Genomic DNA, 27323 nt, shown 5'->3' with positions numbered 1-27323 from the left:
TGCCTTCTGCCTCTGGGTTTATCTCTGCCTTCTCCACCCTGAGCTCTCCCCAGGAGGCTGATCTCCACGGACAGCATCAAAGGGCCCCTGTGCCCTTGGGTTCTTTAGGACATCGGGGACCCTCCGCAGCAGGTCAGAGAAGGGAGGAGGTACAACTGGGATACTGGTTTCCCTGGCTCTCTCTGTTTGGGGTCATCTCCCTGGAATAGGTGAAACTGTGTCCTCCTAAAATTCAAATGTTCAAGTCCTAACTCCCAGGACCTGAGAATGTGATCTTATTTGGAGGGAGAAGCGTTACGGAGGTGATCAAGTGGAGACGAGGTCGCTTGGGTGCCCTGATCCACTAGGACTGTGTCCCTAGAAGGAGGGGAAATGTGGACACAGACAGGCACGGCACGTGGCAGGGCTGCAGGAGAACATGGCCATCGGCAAGCCAAGGGCAGAGGCCTGGGACAGGTGGTTGTCAGTCTCAGGAGTCCACCCTGCCCACATCTGGGTCTCAGCCCTTGGTCTCCAGGATACGCTCCAGTCTGAGCTGCTGTGTTCTGGCTCCCAGGTCCCTTCCCTGAGGTCACCGTTCCTCCCACGATGGGAAAGACCCTGTCCTTCGGGGTTCAGTGACCTCTCCCTCGGGCCTAGAGGTGTAACCACTCCTCCTGCCCAGCCTGGGGGCCCCATCTTATCCCCAGGGGCTCCGCTCCAAGACCACCTCTCTGAATTGTCCTGATATTAAGTCCCTGTTGGGCCCCTGGCTGACCCACACTCTCTCACTTTGTACAAGCTTTTTAGGATCTGCTTGTGTTTTGTTCAGGGTTTTACATTTATGTTTCTGAGTGAGGTTGGCCTTTCTTGCACTCTGTGAATGAGTTCAAGAGTATCCCTACTACTATTCCCTAGAGGACTCTGTATTACGCTGGGATGACCTGTCTTTGCAAGTTCAGTAGAACCCTCTATAAAATTCCCTGGACCTGGTGTTTTCTTTCTAGGATGGCATTTAACAACTGGGTGGGTTCCTGAATAGTCATCGGACTTGACGAGAATTCTGTGTCTTCTGGGGCTGGTCCTGGGAAGTTGCACTTTTTTGGATGATCTGAGCTTTCACAGTGGGCTGTGCACAGAGTTGCTGACGGCCAGACGTGCCAGCGTCCCCACATTCTGCCAGAGACCACTGCCTCGGGCCTCCGGGGCTGCTGTGGAGAGCCTACTTGCACCGGTGGTTCTTTCCTAAATACCTTTTCTCCCTCCATCTCTGTGACGTGCTGTGGGGTCCCCATGACGCTGGTGCTGACGTAGGTTTCTTCCTTCCTCCCACCCTGCCTGCTGTCCCTGAGACTTCTCGCCTGGCTGGGAGGTGGCTGGTGCCCTTCCTGGTGATGATGGGATCCAGCCTCCTTGTGTCTGGAGCTCCCCATGTCCCATGACACTTGGGGTCCACCCCTGACACTACATCAGAACACTTTGTGTCACAGCTGACCCTGAAGCCCGACAGCCATGCACTGAGCTCACCGTTCCGTGGGTTGGCACCTTGGTCTGCACTTGGCTGGCTGGTTCTTCCGGGCCAGGCTGGCTCCTTCCATCACTGGAGGCATTGGTGGGCCTTGGGCTGTTCTCCTCCTGGGGGCCCAACTGGCTGTTGGCCGGGGCCACGTGTACTTCCTCATCCAGCGGGCTGGCCTGGGCTTGTTCACAGGGTGGAGGCCGGGCTCCAGAGCAGAGTGGCTGTGAACCCCTGATTGTGCTTCGCTTGTCAGAGCCAGCCAGATTCCAGGCAGAGAGGCAGACTCGGTCTCAGTGGGAGGGGGATATGGCCTCATTTCCAGGGCTGTGGGAAGAGGGGGCATTATCACAGCCATCTTTTCAAATGGTCACCCCATTCTCTATTGGCTAAGGCTGCCCCACTGGGGGGTGAAATTGATTTTCCCACTATTCTGGAGGCTGAAGTCCAAGATCAAGGTCCAGCAGGGCTGGTTTCTGGTGAGGCCTTCCCTCCAGACTGGAGACAGCTGTCTTCTCATGTCCTTCCAGGGCCCTTGTCCATGTACACCCGAGAAAGGAGAGATGGCTATATCTCCCCCTTTACTTGTAAGGCCAAAGTCCTGTGGTATCAGGACCTCACCCTCATGACCTCATTTAGCCTTACTTGACTTCTGTCTCCAAAGATAGCCATATGGAAGTGAGGGCTTCAACCCATGAGTTTGGGGGTCATGATTCAGCCTATGACACCTTCCCATACCGTGTGACGTATGTGGGAGCTCCTGCCGGGCACCCTGGGATGGGTCTGGGAGTGGTGCTCATCCCTTCTGCCCACATTCCTCTGGCCAGGCCTCCTTCCTGCAGCCCCACCTACCTGTGGGGTGCTGTGAAATGTGAGTGAGTGAGTGGGGTGGGTGGACATGGGGTGCAGTGTCTGCCATGGGCAGGTGGTATGTGTTTTTCTCCAGCCACGCGGGTCTGGATTAAGCAGTTGGCCCTAGTCCTGAGCATCCCTATGTGTATGAAGCCAGGGTCATTTTCAGAGACCCTCAGCCACAGCCTCATACCCTGGCATCATAACGAGGCAAGAAGAGGATACTGACACCAGGAAATCATGTGAAGGTTCAAGTTCACTAGGTGGTGAGTGGCAGGTGCAGAGTCTGGTGGCAGGTGCTGTGGCTGCAGAGCCACTGATGGGACAACGGTGCCCTCTGGCCACAGACTGGTAGCAGTGGCAGTGTCCCTGGCCATGATGTCCAGCACCAGTACCCCTGACTGTCTGGTCAGTCAGGGGTGCAGCTGTCATTCATGGCCATGGCTTCTTGGACGATGCCAACCATGTCCCGTGGCTGCGGAGTCCAGCTGTGTGGTGGTGCAGGGCTGGGGTGGCATCCGGTCTCAGGAACGTGGCTGTGCTTCCTCTCTGCCCTGCTTCCCAAAATTCCTGCTGGCTTTCCAGCCTCTCCTGGGTTCTACTAGAGGCCTCACATTCTTCCAGCACATTCCTTCCTCCTGCTTCAGTGGCCAGAGTCCGTTTCTGCCATTTGCAACCAGCAACTCTGGCCATAACAGCTGGAGAAAGTCTTACTGCAACTGGGCTGCTACAGCAAAATACCATAGGCTGGGTGGCTAAAACACAGACATTTGTTCCTTACAAATGGAGGCCAGAAGTCTGAGATCAGGGGCCCTGCGTGGTCAGGTTCTGGTGAGAGCTACTTCCTGGTTGCAGACGGCTACCTTCTGGGTGTGCTCATGCAGCAGAGAGCATCTCTCGTGTCTCTTCTTACAAGGACACTGTAAGGGCACAACAGCTTTTCCTCAGCTTCCAAAGAGATTATGTTGAAAATATCCTGAGTCCAAAATGCATGGAATGCACCTAACCTACCAAACATCGTAACTCAGCCTGGCCCGCTGTCCATGTGCTCAGGACACTCACGTTAGCCTATGGTTGGGCAAAACCATGTAGCACGAGGCCTATTTTATAACAAAGTGTTGACCAGTGCATGTGCCTCACTGAAAGTGAAAACTAGAACAACTGTGTGGGTACAGATGGTTGTCAGTGTACCAATCATTCACCCTGCTGACGAGGGGGCTGACCAGGAGCTGCCTGGCCTCATAGAGTGTGCCACAGATGGCTAACCCGGGGAAAGATCCAGAGTCAAAATCCCAAGTACAGTTTTTACTGGATATGTGTCCTTTCCCCATCATCCTGAGGTTGAAAAATAATAAATCGAGCCATCTATAATTGGGTCATGGGAACTCCACCCTCATGACCTACTCATGTCCTGAAGGCCCCACCTCCCAACTCCATCCCACTGGGGCTTGATCTCCACACATGAATCTGGGGGGACACAAGCATTCGGTCCACAGCAGGAGCTGAGGAGCAGAGAGGGCCCAAGTCTGGGGGTAGGAGGTAGGCAGGAAGCTTTCCCCGCCTTTCAGCAGCCTGGTGACCACATGGAGGGGAAGAGAGTCGTCTGTCCGTGCTCCAGCCTGCATTTTCTGGGACCAGTGGGAGAGCAGGTGCAGCTGCCAGGCGTGGCAGGAGCCTGGGTCAGGGCCAGCACTTGGGAATGCAGCAGGGCACTGCCCCTCCCTGCGGGGTTGACTAAGTGCCAGGCGCCCGGGGCGGCGGATGTGTCTCTGGCCACAACCCCCGGCCGCCATCCGGCTCCAGGCCGGCTGTCCCATGCCAGCCCCTGGGGGCCTGAGACGTGTGGGGGCATGAATGGGGCTCTGTGGCCAGGCAACTGCTCTGCAGAAGGCGGCTGGTGGCTGCACAGGTGATGTGGGGGTAGGGGGAGTGGGGGATGTGGGGGAACCAGAGCCGCTTCTGGGCCTGCTGTGATCCTGCTCTGCGTTAGGCCCCAGTAAGACATTGCCCTAGCCCCATATTCAAGCCTGTGGCCCAGCAGGGACCCCCTAATCAGATCCCCAGGGACAGTGGGGAGGGTGTGCCCAAAGGAGGTGAACCTGGCTTTCTGCACCCAGCATGCACTGTCTGCACTCCAGACCAAGGCTCTGTGTGCCCCCACTGCTCCTCAGTCCACTGCAGGCTCAGCTGACACGGATGGGCCCTGATGAGACCCCCCTGCTTGCTCCCTGCCTGCCGCTCTGAGCAGCAGGTCCTCCTTCGTGAGAGGCAAGCCCCAGCCCAAGGGTGGAGACTCCTATCCATGCCCCGTGAGCATCAGCCTTCTTGCCTGCACGGGTTTTACACCTTCCCTCTTCTCCCTGCCGGAACTGAAGCCCCTTAAGGTCGGGAACATTGAGTAGGACACACTGCTTTTCCTTGTGTTTCTAGGGTGCCGCCCCCCACCTCTGCCACTGTCCCCTTATCCTGTTGGAAGCTCCTGAAGGCATGGGTGTTGGAAGCTGTCTTAGAAATGGGGCAGATAGGGGATCCCTGGGTGGCTCAGCAGTTTGGTGCCTGCCTTCGGCCCAGGGCGTGATCCTGGAGTCCTGGGACTGAGTCCCACATTGGGCTCCCTGCGTGGAGCCTGCTTCTCCCTCTGCCTGTGTCTCTGCCTCTCTCTCTCTCTCTCTATCATAAATAAATAAATAAATCTTAAAAAAAAAAAAAAAAAAAGAAAGAAAGAAATGGGGCAGATGGGGCAGCCCAGGTAGCTCAGTGGTTTAGCACTGCCTTTGGCCCAGGGCGTGATCCTGGAGTCCCGGGATTGAGTCTCTCGTCGGGCTCCCTGCATGGAGCCTGCTCCTCCCTCTGCCTGTGTCTCTGCCTCTCTCCGTGTGTCTCTCATGAATAAATAAATAAAATCTTTAAAAAAGAAAGAGAGGGGGCAGATGTCCAAAGTGTAGACCTGTCAGGTGCCCCAACCACATGTGCTCTGGAAGAACCAGGGGCAGCTGGGCTGGATCTGCAGGGTGGGGGAGGAAACATCCAGAAGCTCAGAGCCCCCCACCCCCTGCTGTGAAGGGGGCTCTGGGTGGGCCTTTTTTTTTTAATTTTCAAGATTTTATTTATCTATTCATGACAGAGGGTGGGGCGCAGAGACACAGGCAGAGCGAGAAGCAGGCCCCATGCAGGGAGCCCGACGTGGGACTCGATCCCGGGTCTCCAGGATCACGCCCTGGCTGAAGGCGGCGCCAAACCGCTGGGCCGTCGGGCTGCCCCCGGGGTGGGCCTTTCAAAGAGCAGCACAGCACGTCGCCGGGCGGGATGGCTCTTAGCGGGCGTCAGAGAGACCAGACCAGACGCAGAGCCCCTGGCCCCTGCGGTGGGTGCACACGGGGCCCCTCCCACCCGCCACCCTGCAGCAGCCCGCACTGGGCGCGGGGGAGCGGACTCCGCCTCCCCTGCCCCTGGAGGAGGAGGCCAGGGTCCTCCGAGGTCGGTGGGTTGTCAGGGTGTCTGCGGGCAGCCCGGGGTGCTGGGATCGGCAGGTGCCCGTCCAGGACGCACAAGCGGAGCCCCCCCCCCCCCCCGCCCCGCGGGCTCAGGTGGCCGCAGGTGCCCCGCCCCGGCCCGCCCCGGCCGCCCGCCCCGCCCCGCCGCAGCCGCGCCGCGCCCTCCGCGAGCTATTTTGAAAGTGACCCTGGCTGCGCGGCGGCGGGCGGCGGGCGGCGGGGAACCATGACAGAAGATGACCGAGGCGGCGCTGGTGGAGGGCCAGGTCAAGCTGCGGGACGGCAAGAAGGTCGGGGCGCGCGGCGGGCGCGGGGGGGCGGGGGCGCGGCGGCCGCTTACGCTCCCTCTGTCCCCGCAGTGGAAGACTAGGTGGCTGGTGCTGCGCAAGCCGTCGCCCGTGGCAGGTGAGCGAGCGCGTCCCGCAAGGGGCGCGGGCGGGCGGCGGGACCCCGACCCCGACCCCGACCCCGGCCCCGGCCCCGGCCCGGCCCGGCCCGGCCCGGCCCGGCCCGGCCTTCCCAGCCCGCCCCGGAGCGCGGCCAGCTCGCCCGAAATAGCCGGCGGCGCCGGGCGGGCGGTAACCGGAGAGCGCCGCCTGCCCCGGGCCTGCTGCTGCCGGGAGCCGGCGCCGGGCGCGGGGACCCTCCGCACCCCCCACCCCTGGAAAAGCAGACGGGCCCGCAGGGGCCTGCGGGGCAGCCGGGGGCCGGGAGGGGCCGGGAGGGGCCGGGAGCGCCCGGCAGGAGTGCTCCCCCTCCCCCCAACAGGCAGCAGGAGCACCCCGAGGTGCCCCCTTGTGCTGCTGGGGATTCGGGTGGTGTCCCTGAATCCGAATCCAGGTGGGACACTCCAGGCTGTGCTGACCCAGTGGCCCTCCCACCTTTGGGAGGGGTGAAGTGCAGGGGGACAGAGGCTAGGCCACCAGTAGGAGCAGTGTGGCTTCTGTGTCTGGGAGGAGGCCTGTCTAGATTGTGTGTGTGTGGGGGTGGGGGGCGAGGTACTGGCACCAGCAGCTCCCCTCACCTGGGTGGGCACCTCCCCGCGTGGGAGGAGGCGGCCAGGAGCCTCGGGGTTGGGCATGTGGTCTCTGAGCTGTGCTTGTGCATTTGGGAGGCTGGGAGCCGCATGCCTGCAGCTGTTTCAGGGGACAGGTGCCCTGGCACAGGCCCAGGCACCCCGGGGTCTGTGCGGGGTGCTGGGGGGGTGTGAGCACACACTGCCTCACACGTGTAGGGCTGCCAGAATGTCTTCCGGGGCGCCTGGGGTATCTGTCATTTCCCAGGAAGGGTCGGGTGGGGGCCGTGCTACCTCTTCCCTCTCCTGGGTCCCCTCCTGCCCTTTGCTGAGCCTGCTCCAGTTTTAATCCAAGGGCCTACGTTTGGTCATGGACACACCTCCTGCCTGGCCTCAGCTTCCCCCTCCCCGGGGCCCAGGCTCCACACACTGCTCATTCAGCTAGTTAGCTCTTCGTGTCCAGACCCGGCGCCCGGTGCCCTGGGGGCCCTGGTCCAGGGGAAGGCCTGGTAGAGAAGGTGTAGGGGCTGCAGAGACTGAGAGGCCCCCAGAAGGCAGGAAGCCCAGGCTGAGGGCAGGGGGCAGCAGGGCAGAGGCCCCCGGTGATGTAGAAAGGGCTTATGGCCAGCATGACCAGAGGCAGGGGCTGGCTGCAGGTTGGGGGTGTTGCTGGGCAGGACAGCATTAGCCAGGGCCTGTGGAGGCCTCCAAGCAGGCTCTTGGGGCCGATGCCCCACCTGAAGGGCTGCCCCAGATATGGTCTTTGTCCCTCTTGTAGCCCCAGGGGGTGGATTTTATCTCAGCATCAGAGAGCTACCTGAGAGGTGAGCTCCCTGCCGACCCGAGAGCACCTGCCTGCCCAGGAAGGGCCTTTCAGCATCGCCGGGAGTTGGCCAGGGTCCCCGGCATCCAGAATCTGGATCTGTAGGACTTGGTGGTCAGCAGGCTTTTCCTGGCTTTCCCGTGTGTGCAGAAGCAGTAGACAGAGCCGGCCCAGTGTGGGGAGCACTGCAGGAGCCTGGGGACGGAAGCCTCACGCACTGGACTGGGTTTAGGGGGTTGTTGGAGGGATGGGGAAGGACGTTCTAGGCAGGATCTTGTGTGAAGAAGCCGCAGAGGCCCTGGAGGGTGCAGGGGGTTAGGGTTAGGAGCAGTGCAAGGTAGGCTCCCGCGCTACCGCCTCTTGTCCCTGGACCCAGAGTCTCTCCACTGACTCCTGCCCTCAGTCCTGGGGAGTAAGGACCCTGCGTCACCACTTGCAGGCAGCCTGGTGAGGGCTGTGAGCCCAGCTGCTTTCAGCAACACCTGGGGACACGCAGGCTCACCGGGGGCGGGCCTTGGGCGAGCGCCCCATGCGGTTGGCAGCTTCCCTAAGGTGGGCGTATTCCAAGACGGCTGGGCACCAGGTGCTGGTGATGGGGAGGGTCTGTGTTCCATGGGAATGGGCCTGACGGCTTAGTCCCAGGCAGGACAGGCAGCCTGAGGATGGAGTGCAAGTAGTGGCCGGCCTTCCGTCCTCCTGGGGACCTGGCAGAAGGACCTGGGCTCCTCGCAGCCCTGGATTCAGGACTGGGGGTGGGAGCAGCCAGGCTGGGATCTCGGTGCTCCACACGCTCTGTGTGACCTGGACCAGTCCTGGTGGGGCTCGCCATGGAACCTGCCGGGGTGGACAGGTGGCCTACGGGGGAAGGGCTGAGTCCCCCATAGCCTGTGTGCCGCCTCTGATGTCTGTGCCTTGGGGGTGGCATCCCGTGAGCCTCCCAGCCCTGCACACGCCCCCCAGCCCGTCACCCCCGAACACTGTGGACTGGGTCAGATCCTGAACCGAGCTGGCCCTGCACCCGATCCTGGCCCGGGGTCAGCAAAGGCCCTCCCTGCTTGGGCCTGGTTCACAGCCCCCATCCCCAGCTGCCACCCCCCAGCAGGGTCCCCGTGGGCTCTGGCCGCTCGCTCGCTGAAGGCACGGGGTCAAGGTCACTGCGAGGGACGACCCTCCAGCAGCTGCTGGTCCCCGCGGGCGTGGACCTCCGTCTCCATCCTCCCAGGCCTCCCCACAGCCCGCCCTCCCCCAGGCTCCCCGCGGCCCTGGCTGCGAGCGCCTCTGAGGGCTCATGACCCCACAGTTATTTTTACATCTGCAGACGCGCGTGTCCAGCCGCCTGCGTGCGCGGTATCCGATGGGCCTCTGCCACTCACGTGTCCCCAAGGGCCTGGCCGAGCCCCGCCCCTCAGCCCCCTCCCCGCTGCACCCCCCCCCCCCCCCGCTGAGATGGCCTGTGGGGAAGCCCCTCCCTCGATCTGTCACCAAGGTTACTGCGGAGCCTGGCCCGCCCCGCCCAGGCCACAGCCCCTCCGGCTGACCTGCCTCTGCTCTTACCCTGGGCCCAGGGACCCCGACCAGACAGACACCTTGCACCACTCTTCCCCTCCCCCCACTGCACACAGGCCCTTTGGTTCTTGCCTCTGGGCCTTTGCACTGCCTCCTCCCTCCAGCATAGCACTGATCCCTGTGGGGCTGCCACACTGGGTTCTTGCATCACTTGAGAGGGTCTCGGTGCCCACCTCCCCCACGCTCAGGCCCCTGCAGCCACTGTCATCCCTGAACACTACTTCCCATAGCAGCCTCCTCTGACCATCTCCTGTCCTGGGTGTCAGCTGTGTGGGGACTGGGCTCTGTCCCCTGGGCCCTGTGGCTGCTCAGGAGCAGAATGACCTGGGTGGAGGATGCAGGGGAGGTGCCCAGGCTGTGGGGCAGAGCCAGAGACATGGGTGGGCTCTGAGGGATCCCAGCAAGGGGTCTTTATGCAGGGCTGCCAGTTCCAAAATGGGCACCTACCTCTTGGGCCCCGCCCTCACTCACTGCAGGGCACAGACGCTGGAGGGCAGGGGTGCGCTCGGGCAAGTGACCTCCCTGGTGCGGAGTGATGATGTGAGGCCGTCCCAGGCCTGCACTGAGGTCTGCTGGGCTGCTCTGTGCTTGCCGGCAGGGTGGCATTTGCCGGGGGCCTCTATGTGCCAGGCTGGGGCTGTGTTAGCACTTGGTCAGGACGGGCTGGGTGGCGTCTGTTCCTCAGACAGACGGCAGGCTGAGGGTGGGCTACAGTGGTGGACGCAGGCTTCTGAGTGGGGTTTGAAAAACCCAGAGACCACAGAAACCCATGTGCTCATCTGAGGCTTCCGGTGCATTCTCCCACCGTGGCACCCGTGCCCATGGAGGGGCTCAGTGGCCACAGCACTGATGTGTAGTGTGTGCAGGTGTGTGGGCAAGCATATGTGTGTGAGCATGCGCTGGGGTGAGTGTGCAGATGGGTGTGTGTCCATGTGTGTGTCTGTGTGTGCACCTGCCGGTCCTTGCTGCCTTGGTCTATCTCACTGCCAGCCTCCAGCTGCCCTGGCCCAGACCCTCTCTGGGCCCTGTGGACATCCCTGAGCTGTGGTGCTGTCTGGCTGCACCCTTCGACCCTGCTACTGTGAGCAGCACGCACAGAACCACACGGAGAGGAGCCTGACAGGCCATCTGAGTGGGGTGGCCCAGGTGTGCTTCCTGAGTCACCAACCCAGAAACCTCGCCAAGTGACCAGTGTTGCTGGGCTTCCTGGGAGTGGCGAGGCTGTAGGGTACCCTGGTGGAGCTGTCCAGCTGGGACAGGCTCCGGTGTCTCTGGCCCCATGTGTCTGCAGGGGTGCTGGGGCCCAGGAGGGGCTGGTGATGTTTTCAGGGGTGCTGTGGCCCAGGAGGGGTGCCGGGGTGCTTTGGCCCAGGAGGGCTGCAGGGGTGCTGGGTTCCAGAAGGGGTGTCTGCAGGGGTGCTGGGCCCAGAAGGGGTTGGTGGTGTCACTGCTTCCTGGGAGCCCTGGTGCTGTCTCTCCTGGGCTGACCCTGCTCTGTTCCCATCCCTCTGATGCCTGTCGGTATAGCAGCTTTGTGGCAAATAGCTCTCCCATGGAATGGGTTTTAAAAATAGGATCAATTTATTGTCCCAGGTGCTGTAGAGGGAAGAGGGGTGGGAACAGCTGCGGTCACAGGGACCCGGGGCCCCACACTTGCTGCCCCCTCCCCACAACCCCTTTCCGAACCCGTGCTGCTAGGACTTGGGGGCAGCTGCTCCAGCTGAAAACAGGCCGTGACTTGGGTCAGCTTCCACAGTGTGGAGGGTGGGAGCATGTCATAGCCGTGGCCCTCACCCCATTTTGTTCACATCTAGAAACACAAGCAGTGGCTTAGATGATGTGCTAGTGTCCTGGGGCTGCAGAGATATGCTCTCCCACCATCCAAGATCAGGGTGTGGACAGGGCTTCTTCCAGCTCCTGGTGGCTCCAGGCGCTCCTGGACCTGTGGCCGCATCGCTCTGTGGCTGTCCTCGCGGGGCCTCCTTCTCTGTGCGGTGCCTTCTCGTCTGTCTTGTAGGATGCTCGCCGTTAGGCTAGGGCTCGCCTGGATGATCCACGGTGACCTTGCCCTGAGATCCTTAACTTGATTATATCTGCAGAAACCCCTTCTCCAAGTCAGGTCCTGTTTGCAGGTGCTGGGGGCAGCGCATGGGCATGTCATCTGGGGGCCTGTTTGGCTCATGACGGCGCTCGGGGCTGCTCCTCTCTTACGGAGCGGGATGTGGGCTGCATCTCGCACGTAGACAGAGTCCAAAATGATTGAACAGGTGCGGGAGGGGGGCTTCAAGGACAGAGGTTGGCTCTCACGTGCAGGCCCCCAAACCGGCCTCACGAGTGTGCACGTCTGAGACGGGAACACTCGCCCGGCCGCAGGAGGCACCACAAAGGCGTGAGGGCACGGTGGCAGTTCTGGCACACTCGGCTCTCTTAGACCAGGAGTCAGCAAACCACAGCCCTGAGCCAGATCTGGCCCTCTGCTTGTTGCTGTAATAAAGTTTTATTGGGGCATAGCCGTTCGCTTCTGTGTTAGTCTGGCTGCTGTCATAGTCAGGTGCTGTGACCAAAAACGGTTACTGTCTGGCTCCTTACGGAGAAGTGTTTTGGCCCTGCTAGTGGCTCTATTCCTGGGAGCGTGACTACTAGAACAGAGGAGGTGACAGTCTTGCTCTGCCTTGCAGGGCACAGTTCTGGCCCCGTTGACCCGGTGCAGGACAATGGGGCCGTCACTGTGTAGGAGCAGATGGGGGCCTGCCTGCAAGGGCCCACCCTCAGGGTCCGTGGGGGTGGACACAGCAAACAGACAAGGCACGGACTACACACAGAAAACCCGCTGTGGAGGGTCCCAGAGCCAGGTGGCCGCTATGCTCACTGTGCCTGGAAGTGTGGGGGCGGCCTTCCCAAGCGCGGGGCGGTTGGCTGTCCTGCAGTCCTCAGAGGCCCTTCTGTCCTGTGTGGGGGCCCCTTCCTGAGGCTCTTTCTGTGCCACAGGCCTCTGGTGACTCGTGGGGACATTTCCATAATGACACGTGCCCTTTGCTGCCTCTGTGACTTATTTCTTGTTGGCCTGGTCTTGGTTTCCAAAGGGAGTTGTTTAAACCCACAGCCTCTTTCTGGGCTGCTTTTGAGAAAGAACACTCCGGAAGCCTAAGATGAGCACGAGGGTTTCTGTGGGCTCTGAGTTTCCCCCCTCAAATGGGAACAGCTTTGCTTTTTTCTGATATAAGCACTTCAGACGCTAAGTAGGTGGGAGGAAGGAGGTGAAGCCCCCATTGCGGTCCCCAATTTTGTAAATACAGCTGTGCTCTGCCTGTGGCTGCTTCATGCCAGGAGGGCAGAGGGGAGTTGAGGGGCAGGTCAGTGCACCCTGAATGTCCCACTCCCTCTGGGGAGCTGTCACCGTGGGGCCTGCCTGGGCAGAGAGCCCAGCTACAACACCCTGACGTGGCCTCGATTCGGTGGCAAAAGTTAGTGTGCCCTGAGTTCTTGTGGGATTTAGTTGTCACTTGGGTTTGCAGGGCCTGCTTGCAGAGGGTCAGAGTGGGAGCATCGCCGCACCCCTTTCCCGGGGCCTCCTGGGCTTCCTCCCCCCACCTCTCTGGCTCACACCAGGGACTTGACATCTCCAGCTTTCTGGTGGGATTCCGAGTGGTCTCACACAGAAGCGTACTTAGGTGTTCACGTTGGGGCCCCCAGCCCCACACCCTTGTTGAAGGCTGGATGCCCGGGGCGCACATGCTGCCGAGGGCCTGAGTGGGCATGGGGACGGCAAGGCAGGCTCGTAGGAGGGAGGGACAGGTGCCATCCAACCGGCTGCGCTGTGCCTGGGGCGGTGCAGGTGGAGGGCGCTGGGGCTGCGTCCAGGGCTGAGTGTGGCTGCGGGCTCTGGCTCATTGTCCCGTGGGGATAACGGGGACAGTGACTGCATCCAGGACAGAGGCATCACCTGCAGTGAGGCAAGAGAGGCCTGCATCTTGGAGTGGCTCAGCTTGGTGGTGACAATGGGACCCAAGGCTCAGTGGCTCGCCCCCAGGGCTAGAGTCCTGGTCGCTCTCTGGGGAAGGAGAAATCAAGAGGCGAGTGGGGTCTGGATGTGGCAGGAAGGGGTCCTAGCGCGTGGCCGGCTTTGTGCCCATCCCCACAGGCCACCCACCACCACTTCTGTGGGCCCCACAGCCCCTCAAGAGTGGCCCACGTGGGCCGGAGAGCCTGGGGCAGGGCGAATGCACGGGTGGGGGACGGGACCCCGCGTGGGGCAGAGTCAGGTGGGCAGGTCCAGCTGCGAAGTGTTGCAGGCCTACTTCTGCCCACATGGCCCGTGCCCTGAGCGGGGTGTGGGGGGGGGGGCGATTCCCTTTGCACGGGATGAGACATGGCCTCAGAGTGGCCCGGTGGCCTGCTTGGGGTCACAGCTAAAACCCGGGCTGTGGGCTGCTGTGGCCTCTGCAGAGGATGCTGTGGGCTTGAGGGCAGCGTCTGTGCTGGCCTGGTGTCCCTGACGGCCTCTACTGTGTCTCGCCCGGTGTCGCCCGCAGACTGCCTGCTGATGCTGGCCTACAAGGACAAGTCGGAGCGAGCCAAGGGCCTCAGGGAGCGCAGCAGCCTGACGCTGGAGGACATCTGTGGCCTGGAGCCCGGCCTGCCCTACGAAGGCCTGGCCCACACGCTGGCCATCATCTGCCTGTCCCAGGCTGTCATGCTGGGCTTCGATAGCCGTGAGGCCATGTGCGCCTGGGATGCCCGGATCCGCTACGCGCTCGGCGAGGGTGAGTGAGGCCAGGGCACGGGACTCCAGCGCTACAGGCCGCGACCTCAAGCGTCCCGCAGGACCCTCACCCCCCAGGCTGTGGGAACCTTGACGTGACTCCAGGGCACGATGCAATAGGGATGCCTCTCCTGCTGTGCTCTACAATCAGGGTGTGGTCCTCGAGGGCAGGGCGCTGCCTGGAGACATTTGGGCCCTGGAGGGGCACGGGGAGCAGTCAGGGCCGCAGGGCTTTCCAAGCTCCCTGGCTCCAACGTTTTAGTTGGAACCAGAGCCATTACCCCGAGCGGGTTTGTCTGAGCAGAGTGACTGTCCTAAATGCTGTCCTTTGCTCAGTACCCTGTCCACCCGAGTCCCAAGCTGGGGCTCCAGTGGGGAGCAATGCCAAGAGTCTTCATCCCACCAGGGGTGGGATGGGTTCTGTGCCTGAGCCAGGAAGGCCAGGGGGGCTGGTGCTACCAGGGGAGGTTTGTTCTGGAGGACAGAACACTCAGCCCTGCAGGGTGGCCGGGCGCAGGCATAGGGGTGGGGTGACCCTGGGTGAGCTGGGGAGGAGGAGGGCCTGGACCTGAGTGAGGGGGTGTGGCCCTTGCATCAGATGCCAAAAAACACACCCATCAAGATCAATGACATTTCAACCCACTTTAAAAACCTCAGGATCAATGCCCAAAGCCTGTGATGAGCAAAATACTGAAACTTAGGGTAAAAACAGGCTCTGAGCCTGCCCTGCCCTCCCCTTCCTTTCCAGACCCAACCCCAGCAACCCTGACCAGCTTTGTTTTTATTTAAACATTTGATACCTCGCTCATCATGGACTTTTGCATTAATTTTTATTTGTTGAAAATAATCATTACAATATCATTGACCTCGACCTCTGAGTGTTTGCTGCCTGAAGTGGGGGCTTCCGGGGGCGCCCTGAAGCCAGGCCCGGCTGGCTAGGACAGGGAGGGTGGCCACGGCGGCCCCTTTGGGCACTTGCCTGCCTCTGAAGCAGAGCAGTGTCCAGTTCGTGGGAGAGCTGGATGCAGCCTCCAGGGGCTAGCAGGTGCCGGCCAGGGGGGCAGGACAGCCCTGTGTTGGGGGCGGACCCCTGGGAGCTGCCTCCTACCCCTGGGGCCTCTGCTCCTGGTGATGCCCTCTCACCCCACCCCTGCCCTCAGTGCACAGGTTCCACGTGACAGTGGCGCCTGGCACCAAACTGGAAAGCGGCCCTGCCACGCTTCACCTCTGCAACGATGTCCTTGTCGTGGCCAGGGACATCCCTCCAGCTGTCATGGGGCAGTGGAAGCTGTCCGACCTCCGGCGCTATGGGGCTGTGCCCAATGGATTCATCTTTGAAGGCGGGACCAGGTGTGGGTACTGTAAGTATGTGGGGCCATGGGTGCCCCGGACCTCAGGCTGCTCCTGGGCTTGGCTTCCCCCCAGACCCACACCTTGGAGCTTCTCGGGCATCTGGGGAGCGTGGCGGGGAAGGGTTGTGTCTCCCAAGACCCCACGCTCAGCTGAGCCCAGACCTCCGGCTGCCTCTGTCTGGCCCTGGCCTCCAAGGGTGGGAGGAGGAGCACGCAGCCCACACGTGGGGTGCCCGGACCCCCGGAGCGAGGCCTGCCTGACCCCATGCAGGGTCTTGTGTCTGATCACAGAGCCTCAGAGCCACTAATGGTAGGATTTAATGAGAAAGGAAAAAAGGGGAAAGGATGTGCAATGTGCATAGACCAAGGATCCCTCATGAGTGCACCAGCTTGTGGGGTCCTTGAGCTCCCACACCAGCCTCAGGACAGGCGGGGAGCTGCCCCGAGGCTGCAGATGAAGGCTGAGTGCTGGGCCCCCCAGGCTCTGGGAGGGGGGTCTGAGGGCCGTGGGGACGCCCAGGTGAGGCGTGCAGGGGAGGAAGGGTGCTGGCGAGCTGAGCCCCAGGGGGAGCAGGGCAGCAGAGGCACGGCCCGTCCCTGGAACGCAGAGCTCAGGCCACTGCGGGAACAGGGGTGTGCCAGCGCCCCTGCCCACTGCTCTCCAGGCATGGGGGTGTGCACACGTCTGGGCCTGTGGCAGCTTAAGGGCACGAACCCTCTGTTCTTTCCCCAGAAGGGCCCGTGCCCATCTCTGCTGCTGCCCAGGGCTGGCAGTGAGGTCCAGTGGCCTCCCGATGACCTGTCCCATGGCCAGGGTGACCTGAGTGGGAGCCGTGAACCCCCATCTCAGTTCAGCCTGGGACCCTCACCAGATGGGGGTCATGGCCCCCTCCACGTAAGGTCGTTGATCCCCTGACCGACAGTCTCCCGGGAAGAGGACGGTGGCAGGGGCTTATCACAGAGTCTGGCACGTGCTCGAGGCGGCCAGGTTTGGGAGGGCGCCGACAGGGCTCTGGGACCTTGGCCCTGACTGGGTCTCTCTGCGCTTGAGCACATGCTCGTGCTGGCTGGCTTGGCCCCTTGTTCTGCCAAGGATGGGCAGGGTGCCAGCCGGTCAGCCTTGGGGGGCAGCCCAGGGCCCTGCCTCCGAGGACATAAGTCATTAGCTATGAAGATGCAAAGAGTGAGCAGTGAGGTTTGAATTCCTGCTCAAGGCAGCAAGACCTCTGGAGCCGGCTGAATTTTGATGGGCTGGGTCCTCGGCTTGGGCTTGGGGGAGGGTGTTTGAAGAAGCAAAGGCAGGCAGATGGGGTGGGGTGCAGCGGGCTTGTGGGGTGGGAGCCCCGGAGCCTTGGGGGGGCACAGCCAGGCCCCGGGGTGTTCGAGTGGGAGCCTAAGCACAGCTGCTGGGGTGCTTGCTCTGGGCTAGGTGGAGGGGTGGGTGAGGCACCAGCTGGAGTTCCCCCTCCGCCCACCCCGCGGGATGTGGCCTTGGGGCACCTTGTTCTGGAACATTCAAGGTGGCAGCAGTCTGCGGTCCAGAACAGTGGAGGGGGCAGGGCACCCAGCCATGTGCACAGTCGGAGCTGGGCCACGGTGCACTGGGTCTGGGGCAGCCCTCCCCCCCCAGATCCCCCCACTGTGGGGGCCCGGGCAGGGGGAGCACTGTTTGCGGCCACCTGAAGACGGGTGCAGACCTCCTGGGGGTGGCACCGGCTGTGCCCTGAGGGAGGCCAGTCAGGAGGACCCGTTTCCTCGGAGACACCTTATATTTGCCGGTTGTAACGTAAGAGGACCTCGGAGTTCATGATCCCGAGCCGGCGTGGGTGGGCTCCTTCCTTCCTGCAGACGCTGCGGCCATCGGGCCGTGGCTCCGGGAGGCCCGGCAGCCCCAGGGAGCCCTTGTGGGGCCGGCTGGGTGCTGCTCCCGTGCTAGCTGGGCCGGCCGGGCCCAGGGGTGCAGGCGCCCTGGGATTCAGTCTCCCAGCTGCTCCCTGTGCGCCCCAGAGGCCGCCGTGGAAGATCCTCTGGGTGGCCCCACGGCGGGTCCCGCTGGGCTCTGTTCTCCAGGGACAAGTTTGCCAGGGCTCTGCCGGCAGAAGCTGGGTTTTAGGCTCTCACGGGGAGGGGTGCGAGGTGCTCTGCCACATGATACAGGGCTGGGGTGGAGGGACCGTGCACGCCTGCACATGTGGTCGGACCACCGGGGGGTCAGGCCCTGGGCATCCCCTCAGGCACGTGAGTCAGGGTCTTGGGGCTGCTGTAGCAAATTCCCCCAAATTGAGGCCTCAGAACAATAAAAACAATTCCTTCCCAGTGCATCCCCAATCAAGGTGTGGGCCGGGCTGTGCTCCTCCAAGGAGGCCCCTTCCCGCCTTTTCTGGCCCCTGGTGGCTCCAGATGGCCCTGGCCTTGTGGCTGCCCACTCCAGCCTGCCCTCTGCTATCACAGACCATCTCCCTGTGACTTCTCTTCCGACTCTGTGGGATTTAGGACCCGCAGATAATCCAGGATCACCTCATCTCATTTCACTTGGTTAAAGACCATTGTTTCAAATAAGGTCACAGTTACAGGTTTGGGATGTGACCTATCCTTTGGGGACCACCATTTAGCCCATGACGTGGGTCACCTTGACTGTGAAGGTTTTAGAATTTGGATCATGATGGGCCTGTGGCCCTGGGCACATTTCATCTGGAGGACAGAGAGCTGGGCTGGGATCATCAGAAGGCCCTGGCAGGTCTGGGGCATAAAGAATCAGCATCCCCTCCCTCCCCTGGCACAGTCCCAGCCTGACCCCTGTGCCCCTCAGAACCACACACCCTTGGTTCTTGGCCACAGACAGCTCTCCTGAGAGCAGGAGATGATCCCTGGCTGCCTTTGCCCACCCTGAGTGTAAAGAGGGTGCCTAGAAGGTGTGGAGATGGGGTTAGGACCCGGGAGGGCAAAGCAGAGGGGTCATGGCCCTGGTAGGTGTGGGAGTGGCATCAGGGTGGGTATGACCAGGGTTGTGTGTGGCTGAAGTCCTCTCAGGGCCTGGCCAGGTATGTGGGGGCCTGGGGTAGATCTGGGTCCCTCCCAGATAGGCATTTCTCTCTGTGGCCTCCATGTGGACAATGGCCTGCTCAGTGTCAGATGGGAGTAGGCTTGCTGGGTGGGAGTCCAGGGTCTCCCAGCGTGGCCTGATCCTCTGTCTCTGGGTCGGTGGTGGCCCACTGTGTGTGGTTAGGGATTTGGGGCACCAACAGAGAATGGGAGAAGCAGTCCCCGCCCAGAGCCCCGGGAGGGCAGGCTTTGGGGAGGGGCATGCAAGCTGGGCCTAAGGGTGAATGGAAGTTTCTAAGACGGGGCCCAGAGAAGATCTCCGTCCCTTGCATTGGCTGGTCCTCCTGTCAAGGTCATTTCAAGGGCATTTCCCTGTTTACATGAGCTAGTTGCATTTGTAAGAGGTCAGGGTCCTGGCATGCTGAGGAATTCAGCAGGTGGTGGAAAGGTCCCCAAGCCTGTGGCAGAGGAGTGTCATGGACAGTGGCTGTCAAAAATGTACCCCCTTCGTTGTATGTGCCGGCCATCTGTGCTGGCCCCTCCTCCACTAGTGCCCGGTTCCTCTGGGTGCAGTCCATCACTTCAGCCTCGTGGGACATGGTGGGCATTTTTTTTTTTTAATTTTATTTTATTTTTTATTTATTTATGATAGTCACACAGAGAGAGAGAGAGAGAGTCAGAGACACAGGCAGAGGGAGAAGCAGGCTCCATGCACCGGGAGCCTGACGTGGGATTCGATCCCGGGTCTCCAGGATCGCGCCCTGGGCCAAAGGCAGGCGCTAAACCGCTGCGCCACCCAGGGATCCCTGGTGGGCATTTTTTTAAAAAGATTTTTATTTATTCATGAGAGACAGAGAGAGAGAGAGAGAGAGGCAGAGACACAGGCAGAGGGAGAAGCAGGCTTCATGCAGGGAGCCCAACGGGACTCGATCCCAGGTCACCAGGATCACACCCTGGGCGTAAGGTGGCGCTAAACTGCTGAACCATCAGGCTGTCCATGGTGGGCCTTTTTAAATGACTTTTTTTAAGTGAGTAAAGGATGACGCCATAAGCTAGGAGGAACTCTTGCTGCGTATCTATCTATATCTATTTATTTTTTTGAGTGAAAGAGAGAGTGACTGTGTGTACATGAATAGGGGGAGGTCAGAGGGGAGGGAGAAGCAGACTCCTCACTGAGCAGGGAGCCCGATGTGGGCCTCCATCCCAGGATCCAGGAAGCCGTAGAAGTGAGCCGAAGGCAGATGCTTCACCCACTGAGCCCCCCAGGTACCCCTCTTGCTGCGCCTTTAAAACACTTGCATCATCCACCTCTGACAAGTCCTCTGGTGCCTCTTTTGGACTTTGTGGTCTGAATGCTGGGTGGTCTTGACAGAGCTGACCGAAGCCCTGGTCTCTGACCCCAGCACAGATGCGTGACCTGCATGGCGTGTGCAGGAACCCCGTTAGGAGGTGGTGGCAGAGGCGAGGTTGCAGGAGGAGGAAGCCCAGTATGCAGACCAGAGTATGCTCTGTCTTCCCAGAGTAGCAGGGAGCCTGAGCAGCACAGTGCCACCAGCAGATCTGTGTTCAGGGTGATGACTTCGGCCCTAGATGCCCATGGGGATTGAGGTGGGGGGCATGAAGGCAGCCGTGAGAAAGCTCTGGATGTGGCCTGAGGCTGAGTCAGCAGCATGTGTGAGAGGGGGGTCACTGGGAATTGCAGGAATGTTAACTAGGTGGTGGTTGAAATGGGGAGAGAGGGAGGACCAGCCTAGGGTGGGCGGGAGAAGGAAGAGTGCTTGCTGGGGTGAGGGTCCCGGGAGGATGGAGCCCCTGCCCTGGGCCGGGCCTGCTCCAGTGCTTTGCCCACGGGGAGGCATCCTGGGTGGGGTGGGGAACAGCAAAGGCCCGGGCTCCCCTCCACTTGGCAGCATGTTCAGGGACATTTATGAACTGGGGTCATTTGATGGGGGTGGTTTCAGTTTCCTACAAGGAGATCAAGTCTGCCCTCTGGGTCTAGACCACTAGTCACATTTCAGGTGGTTTGGGGTCCATTCCACCCCTCTGCTGGGAATCTTCCACTCTGGAGGTGGGAGTGAGCCTGGAATCCGTCAATCCCTTGTCACTCACTAGGGGCTGGCCTCCCAGGCTGGTCCTGGGTGCCCTGAGTGTCCAGGATGACGACCTGGACACGGAGGTCACATGGTGGGAGAGCGTAGGCTGGGCAGGGAGAGCGTGGAGAGCAGTAACCGCAGGGGTCCCACGCTTGAAGTTCTCTGTGCTCCCCTGTCTTCACACCAACCATGAGGTACGGGCACCAGCCCCATTTTGCAGATGGGGAAGGCGAGGCGCAGAGCCACTGGTGACTTCTCTGGGATCTGGCACTCCGTGTTCCACTGCACCGCCAGCCAGCCCAGGGCCAGCCCAGCACCAGGTGAAGTGGGGATGGGACCGGCTGTCAGCAGCGCCCGGGCTTCCTCCTTAGGGGGCTTTGCTCTGCTCTGTTTCCTCCCAGGCAGGAAGGCCCAAGGGGAAGGCTCCGTGTCCCCCTGCCCCTGGGGAATGGGCAGTGTGGCCTCAAGGGACGGTCCAGACATGACGGCATGCCAGCCACCGTGTGTTTGTGTGTGCACACGTGTGTGTGTGTGTACAGGGGGTGGTGTCACAGAGATTGGGGCATGTTCCGGGCACGGAGGGGTGGCGGCTGCAAGGCTGCAGTGCAGGCTGCTTCGTGTGGTGGTGCCTGCGAGAGGGTGCTTTGTTTGTGTCTACGGTGGCAAAATATATGAGGCAGAGAATCTGCTTTTTACTCGTTGTTGAGAGTACAGCTCAGAGGCCTGAAGCGCATTCAGTGTCCTGCAGCCGTCCCCACCCTCGGTCCCCAGCAAACACAACCCTCCTGACCCCCGGCCCCTGACCCCCACTGCCTACCTTCTGTATTTAGGATCTGACGCCTCTGCGGGCCTCACAGAGGTGGGGTCACATGGTATCTGTCCGCCCCCACCCAGGTCTGGAGTCTCTGGGTCGTCGGGTGACTCTGCTTGTGAGTTCTAGGGGACCCTCCGTGCTGTTTTCCTCGGTGGCCCCCCAGCAGCGCACCCTGAGAACCACTCAGTTCTGGTTTCCCCATGTCCTGGCCCTCCTCTCTCCCCATGTCCTCGCTGACACCTGTTGCATCCTGCTGTTTGGTCTTCAGTCAGTCCTCCTGGTGGGAGAGATGATCGGGTGAAATTTAAAACTTGATTTCGAATGAACTTGTTTCCTTGAACGTCGGTCCTTTCTTGAAAACTAAGGGCAGAGAGTAATGAAGTTCCAGTTGGTCGATGTTTGGCTCCGTTAGGAAGCCCTGTGCAAAATGATACCCCAGGGGCCCGGGTCAGTTGCATTCTGAGTGAAAGTCCAGCACCAGCCAGGTTGGTGCTGCCTGGACAGAGCTTTCTAGAACCTTCTCCAGATGCTTGCAGGCGCTCGGTCCCCACTAGGACTTCACCATCCGGTCTCAGTCTCCACGGAGCTGGGACACTGAGCATTGGCAGAGCTCAGGACGCTGGTGGTTACCAGGATTAACTTGCAACAGGAATCTACCCAAGGAACTGGGTGCATGGAACGTGTGGATGGAAAGTGCTTCTTTCTCAGGGCTGGGGACTCTTTCCGTGGGGTGCATCGGCCTTTGTGCTGGAGATGCTGTCCTAGGGACTAACTGCATTTATAAAGCCCATGAGTTTTGCCTGCAGCTCCCGGGAACCCACAGCATCTACCCTAAGCAAAAGGTGGCTGTCACCCCAGCAGCCGCTGGCTTCCTGCTCAGCAGACTTTCGCTCCTCTGTATCCCTGTCTCCCCATGTCATGATCGCGCAGCACTTGGCGGCTGTTTCACTGCTTATGGTTCTGTGGGTCGGGGATTTGGGCGGGGATGGCTCGTCCTTGCTGAATGTGGTGGACGCGTCACTCAGTCAGTGGTGTGGGTGGGTGGCCTGGAGGATGGCCTCTGGCACGGATCCTGCCCCAGGGTGGGGCTTTATGGACCAGGATGGAAGGAGGTGAGCTTGTGGCAAAGTGGGCCAGGCTCTAGTTCCTCCGGCCCTGCAAACAGGCAAGCAAACAGATTCAAAGAACACTCTCTTAGGGGAAGGCCCGCTTGTCTCTGCTTCCCTCTTTCTACCACACTGAGTGCCTGGGTCCCCCGGGCCCCCGGCCCTGGCTGAGGCACTGGGGCCAGGATGCCTCAGAAGTGGTCTGCCTATAAGACTCCGGCCTGGCAGCCAGGACAGCATCCACTTAAGGGACATGCAGAGTAAAGGATCACAGGGTACATCTCAGAGGAGGTGCTCCCTCCTAGCAGCACCAAATGAACCATCAGGGGTCAGGGGCTGGGAATAGTGATGTTAGGTGCGTGGAGTCTGGACAGCTGAGGTGACATTACCAGTGGTGGCCTCCTGGGTGGAGAGCTTGGGTGAGCTGCCCCCACTTAGGGAGCTCCCAGTGTCCCCAAAGCCTGGGGTGCAGGAGGGAAGCCCACAGAGGGCCGGCCAGTGGTCAGCGAGCTGTGTCTTGGAGGCTTCACGTGGGGGCTCGGGCCACCCGTCCCCAGGGAACCTCTGTGGTTAGCTCGCAGGATCTGCATGGGGGCGGCAGCCATGCTCCCAGGCCTTGCCGGCTGCGTCTTGGGGAGCATGACGCCCAGCAGACGCCTGGTGGAATGCTGTCGGCTCCCCTTGCTTCGTAATGTGGTTTTTTATAGTCGGGGGACTGGTTGTGCCGCGGCCGCTGCCAGCTGACTGTAAGCTCGGGATTAGAGGCCCGGCCCTTTGTGCGAGCTGGCGCGGCTGCTGGGGCGGGGCGGCGGGGAGCGGCCCTCTCCTCCCCTGCCCTCCGCCACCGCCACCGCCACCGCCACCGCCACCACCACCGCAGGGCAGCAGCTCCCAGCCCATCCGTGCAGCGGAGGCTCTGGGGTATGCCCGGGCGGCCCACCGGCTGGGCTGCTGTCCCTCTCGGCCCCCTCTGGGGTCTCTAAGCAGGTGCGGACACCCTCGGGGGGCCTTGAGTGGGTGGATCAGAGGGCAGGGTGCTGCACCCCCCGAGAACCCCAGGAGAGCCACTGTGGCCTTGGCGGGTGACAGAGGTGTAACTGGGAAGCCTTCCCCCTGCAGCCCCTTCTGCCTGCAGGGCCGCCCCGGGACCTGCCCTTCGGGAGCCAGCGTGCCTTTCTTTGGGCAACGGACGAGGCAGGGCTCGCAGGCATTCTTGTGTGGTGACGCCAGCCGAGCATGCAGCCCCACGTGGCCCGGTGTCCCCATTCACTGGGCGGTGGTGCGGGATTTCATTCACCCTGGCGGGGCTCCGGCCCAGCAGGAGGCCTCCCCCCTCCACCCCCGGGCTGTGCTGACTCACGAGGCCTGCCCTCTGCTGGCCCAGGGCCTCTGGGCACGATTCCCACCCGAAAACAGGTCCCGGAAGGGGGTCTGTGAGGTGGGCACTATGCATCACTGGCTGCAGCCCGCGGCCACCTCCTGTGGGGGGCAGGCCCACCTCACACACACACTCGCCCTCGGAGCAGCCCCGAGCCAGGAGACCGGGTCGGGGGGCACCTGCTGAGACCCAGGCCCCCCTGGCTGCTTCCTGGCAGGCGAACCTCACGCTAGGGGACCTGCTCCTTGCTTCTGATGAGCCTGGGCATGTGAGAGAGCTGGAACCCCCTCCCGGCCTCCTCCTGGGGCCGCGTCCTCCTGAGGCACCCCGGCTCCTCGTCCTGGCCAGTGGAGGCCCACGGAGAGGACCGAGGGCCAGCAGGGTGGGACGCCTCCTCCCAGCCGGCCTGGCGCACAGCAAGCTTGCCTGGGTGGGCTGGTGCGCACAGGCCCGATGGCCAGACGTGTGCCCACGCTGCTGCGACAAGTTGTGTGGGCCTGAAGGACAGAGTGGGGTTTTCCCCAGGCCAGGCACAGGCTCCTCCCGGGCGTTCAGGGGACACTCACGCCACCCCACCCCCGCGTGTGCAGGGTTCGCTCCGGGTTCCCGCGTTCTCCATCTGGTGGCCCCTGGGCCCATTCTGCAGCGGTCCCGCCCCGTGGATGCTGGGGCCGGGCCGACACGGGGTCTGGCCTCCCTCTGCAGGGGCCGGAGTCTTCTTCCTGTCCTCGGCCGAGGGAGAGCAGATCAGCTTCCTGTTCGACTGCATTGTCCGCGGCATCTCCCCGACCAAGGGCCCCTTCGGGCTGCGGCCGGTTCTCCCAGGTGCGTGTGGGAGTGTGGCCTGCCGGGGAGGGGCCGGGGGGCCACTGATGGGTCAGCCAGGCTGCCCATGGGGAGGGATCGGCCGCCGGGCTCCCGAGGGGACAGCACACGCCGTCCTCGCCCTTCCTCCACGGGGTCACAGCTCCTGGGACCCACACACTCTGGCTGTACCAGGTGGGGCCCCAGGAGGCCAGAGACCCCGAGTGGGGCCCACGGAGACCTTCTGAGCTGGACTGGTGTGGGGTCTTGCCCCACGAGGCTGGGACTGTGGGCTGGGGCCAGAGCCAGCCGGGACCCAGGTGGAGTTTGTGTTTTGGCTGGAAGCTGCCTTGTGCGCTTGCCTGGTGGGTGGCAGGTGGTGGGTGGCGGGTGGGGTCTCACTGGTGGTGGGTGTGAGGCTGCACTGAGCTCCCCTCATCTTGCCCCCACTCCCTGGTTGTGGCTGGGGCGCATTCTCCAAGAGCCCTGGGCAGGACAGAGCCGGACGCCGGAGGGGCCACGCTATCCCGGGCACTGTGGGTCCCCAGCAGGGCGGGACCCCCGAGATCCTGGGCACTGTGGGGCCCCAGCAGGGCGGGATCCCAGAGGTCCTGGCCCCTCAGGGACAGCCCAGGAGGGACAGAGGCTGGTTCTTGTCCCCACAGCCTCCTTAGAGGCTCACCGGGTGCGTGGTACCCAGGATCGCTGGTACTCCCCGCAGCCCAGGGAGGTGGTACTTGTCACATTGTCCAGGTGGGAGACGTGGCAAGTGGTCAGTGAGCTCGCGTCTGTGGTCTCCTTGCACGGGTGCCACAGCCAGGGGGCGGGTCGTTCAGGGCCCCTGGGAAGGACTGGGTCCACCGTTGCTCAGCAGATCCCTCACGCCACCTCCACACCCCACATGGGCCCTGGGGGGACGGGTTGGGGGCGGGCTGGGGACTGAGGAGGTGGCTCCTGTGGCCCATTCTTCTCCAGCTGGGCTCTGCTGGGTGGTGCGGTGGCGCCCTCTGCTGGCGCCCTCCTGCCTGGCAGCCACCGGTCCGTGCAGGACGGCAGGGTGTGGACAGGACAGTGGGACAGGCGTGAAGGCAGGGTGTGGACAGGCTGGTGGGGCTCTGGGTGGCATTGGGTCTAGGCCCTGTGATGATCGGGCTCTCCTGCGAGGTGGCCTCTCCTGGGTCAGCAGCCTCACACCCCGGGCTTTCTGGGGTGCCCCTGCGCTCACACCTGCTCAGCTGGACCCACGGGGAGACAGTCAGGAGGGGAGAGATGAGAGTTCCGACGTCCGCTCTGCCCTAAGCACAACCCTGCGCGCCCCCGTCCTGGTCCTGCCCTGACTGAGATGCACTCTCTCCACACCCCCACTTTGTAGATGTGGACAAGGGGCTCAGAGAGTCCATCCAATGCCAGCGTCCCCACCGTGGGCAACACCTGCTGGCTTTGGGGCACCAGATATGGGCTGCTGGTTGGGGGATCTGGAGGGGGCAGGTGCCCTGAGACTGGTGCCCCGTGGCTGGGGAGGAGCTGGGACTTGCAGGGGAGGGCGTCACCCGGGGCCCTGCCATGGCCGTGAGCCCCAACCCCCAGCACATGTGTGGCCCTGGTGGTGCTGGACTCACTCACTGTGACACCTGGGTGGCGCCCGCGGCCGAGGGCCCTGGGTGGGAGCAAGGAGGCCACGTCTCCTGACTCTCCTCTCTGCTGCAGACCCGAGCCCCGGGGGTCCTGCCGCTGCAGAGGAACGTGTGGCCCAGGAGGCCCTGGAGGCCCTGAGGCTGGAGAAGCGGCTCAGCCTCCTGTCGCACGCGGGTCGTCTGGGTAGCGGAGGTAGGGGAGGTGGGGGAGGTGGGGGAGGTGGGGGAGGTAGGGGAGGTGGGGGAGGAGGGTGCAGTGGGGGAGGAGAGAGAGAGGGTAGGAGGGAGAGGAGAGGGAGGAGGGGAGGAGGGACGGTGGGGGAGGAGGGGGAGGAGGAGGTAGGTGGGCTGCCTTGCTGCTGTGGGGAGGGGCCACCGCTATGGGGCCTGAGCCAGGCTCCTGCTTTTTGGTCATGCCTCCCCTCCTGCTCACTCCTTCATTCCTTCCCTCCTACTCACTCATTCATTCCTTCCTCCTCTCTGCTCACTCATTCTTCCCCTCACTCATGATGCCACAAACATCATGAGTGGTGCTGCCAGAGAGCTGGGAGAGCTGGGAGAGCTGGGTGCAAATTCTGCTTGCCCAGTAGCCCTGTGGCCTGGGTAAGGCTGTGGGCTCCTGTGGGCTTCAGCTTTACCCTTGGTGCCCAGACAAAAGGGTCCTCCTCGGCAGCCCGAGGACTCTCTGTTTGCTGGGAACTGGACAGAAGGGGCTGCTGCCAGGCGGGGGGGGGGGTGGGGCTGCCTGGGGTGGGGGTGGGAGCCATGCTGTGGGGCCTGTCTGTCCTCTCTACTGCTGCCAGTCCAGTCTGGTGGGGTGCACTGTGAGCCTGTCCCCAGAAGTAAGGAGCCTCTTGGCACTGAGCCGTGATCCTCTGATTCCCAGAGGGCAGTGACCAAGGGGGCAGCGGGAGGACGTGGGTTCCAGAGAGGGCGGGGGGCGGGAGGGTGGTGGTGGTGGTGGTGGTGGTGGTGCAGTGTGTGTGTGTGTGTGTGTGTGTGTGTGTGTGTGAAAGATTGGTATTCAAGGAGGGGCCTGACCCGGTGAGCTGGTTTGTGCAGGAGCCTCTGGGTGGGGGCGGGGGGGGGGGGT

General features: G+C 62.2%; 1 protein-coding gene across 12 annotated transcripts in view; it reads left to right on the top strand.

The window, feature by feature from the left end:
- Positions 1-27323, top strand: part of DOK7 (docking protein 7) — a 39659-nt gene that overhangs the window by 3188 nt on the left and 9148 nt on the right. The window contains exons 1-6 of one of the 12 annotated variants that reach the window (XM_049108559.1): positions 5559-5711; positions 6201-6246; positions 13778-14008; positions 15262-15368; positions 24383-24617; positions 26304-26423. In XM_049108559.1, coding sequence (XP_048964516.1) covers positions 13789-14008; positions 15262-15368; positions 24383-24617; positions 26304-26423 — 682 coding nt within the window. In that variant the 5' untranslated portion in view covers positions 5559-5711; positions 6201-6246; positions 13778-13788. Of the gene's footprint in view, positions 1-5558; positions 5712-5976; positions 6132-6200; positions 6247-13777; positions 14009-15167; positions 15369-24382; positions 24618-26303; positions 26424-27323 lie in introns of those variants that run through there. The other 11 variants (XM_049108560.1, XM_035714153.2, XM_035714152.2 and 8 more) reach the window with 11 other exon arrangements.

This window comes from Canis lupus, chromosome 3 (assembly GCF_003254725.2).
Source record: "Canis lupus dingo isolate Sandy chromosome 3, ASM325472v2, whole genome shotgun sequence".
NCBI classification, from domain to species: domain Eukaryota; kingdom Metazoa; phylum Chordata; class Mammalia; order Carnivora; family Canidae; genus Canis; species Canis lupus.
Note: the sequence above shows the minus strand (reverse complement) of the source record. Positions and strands in the feature narration are given on the sequence as shown.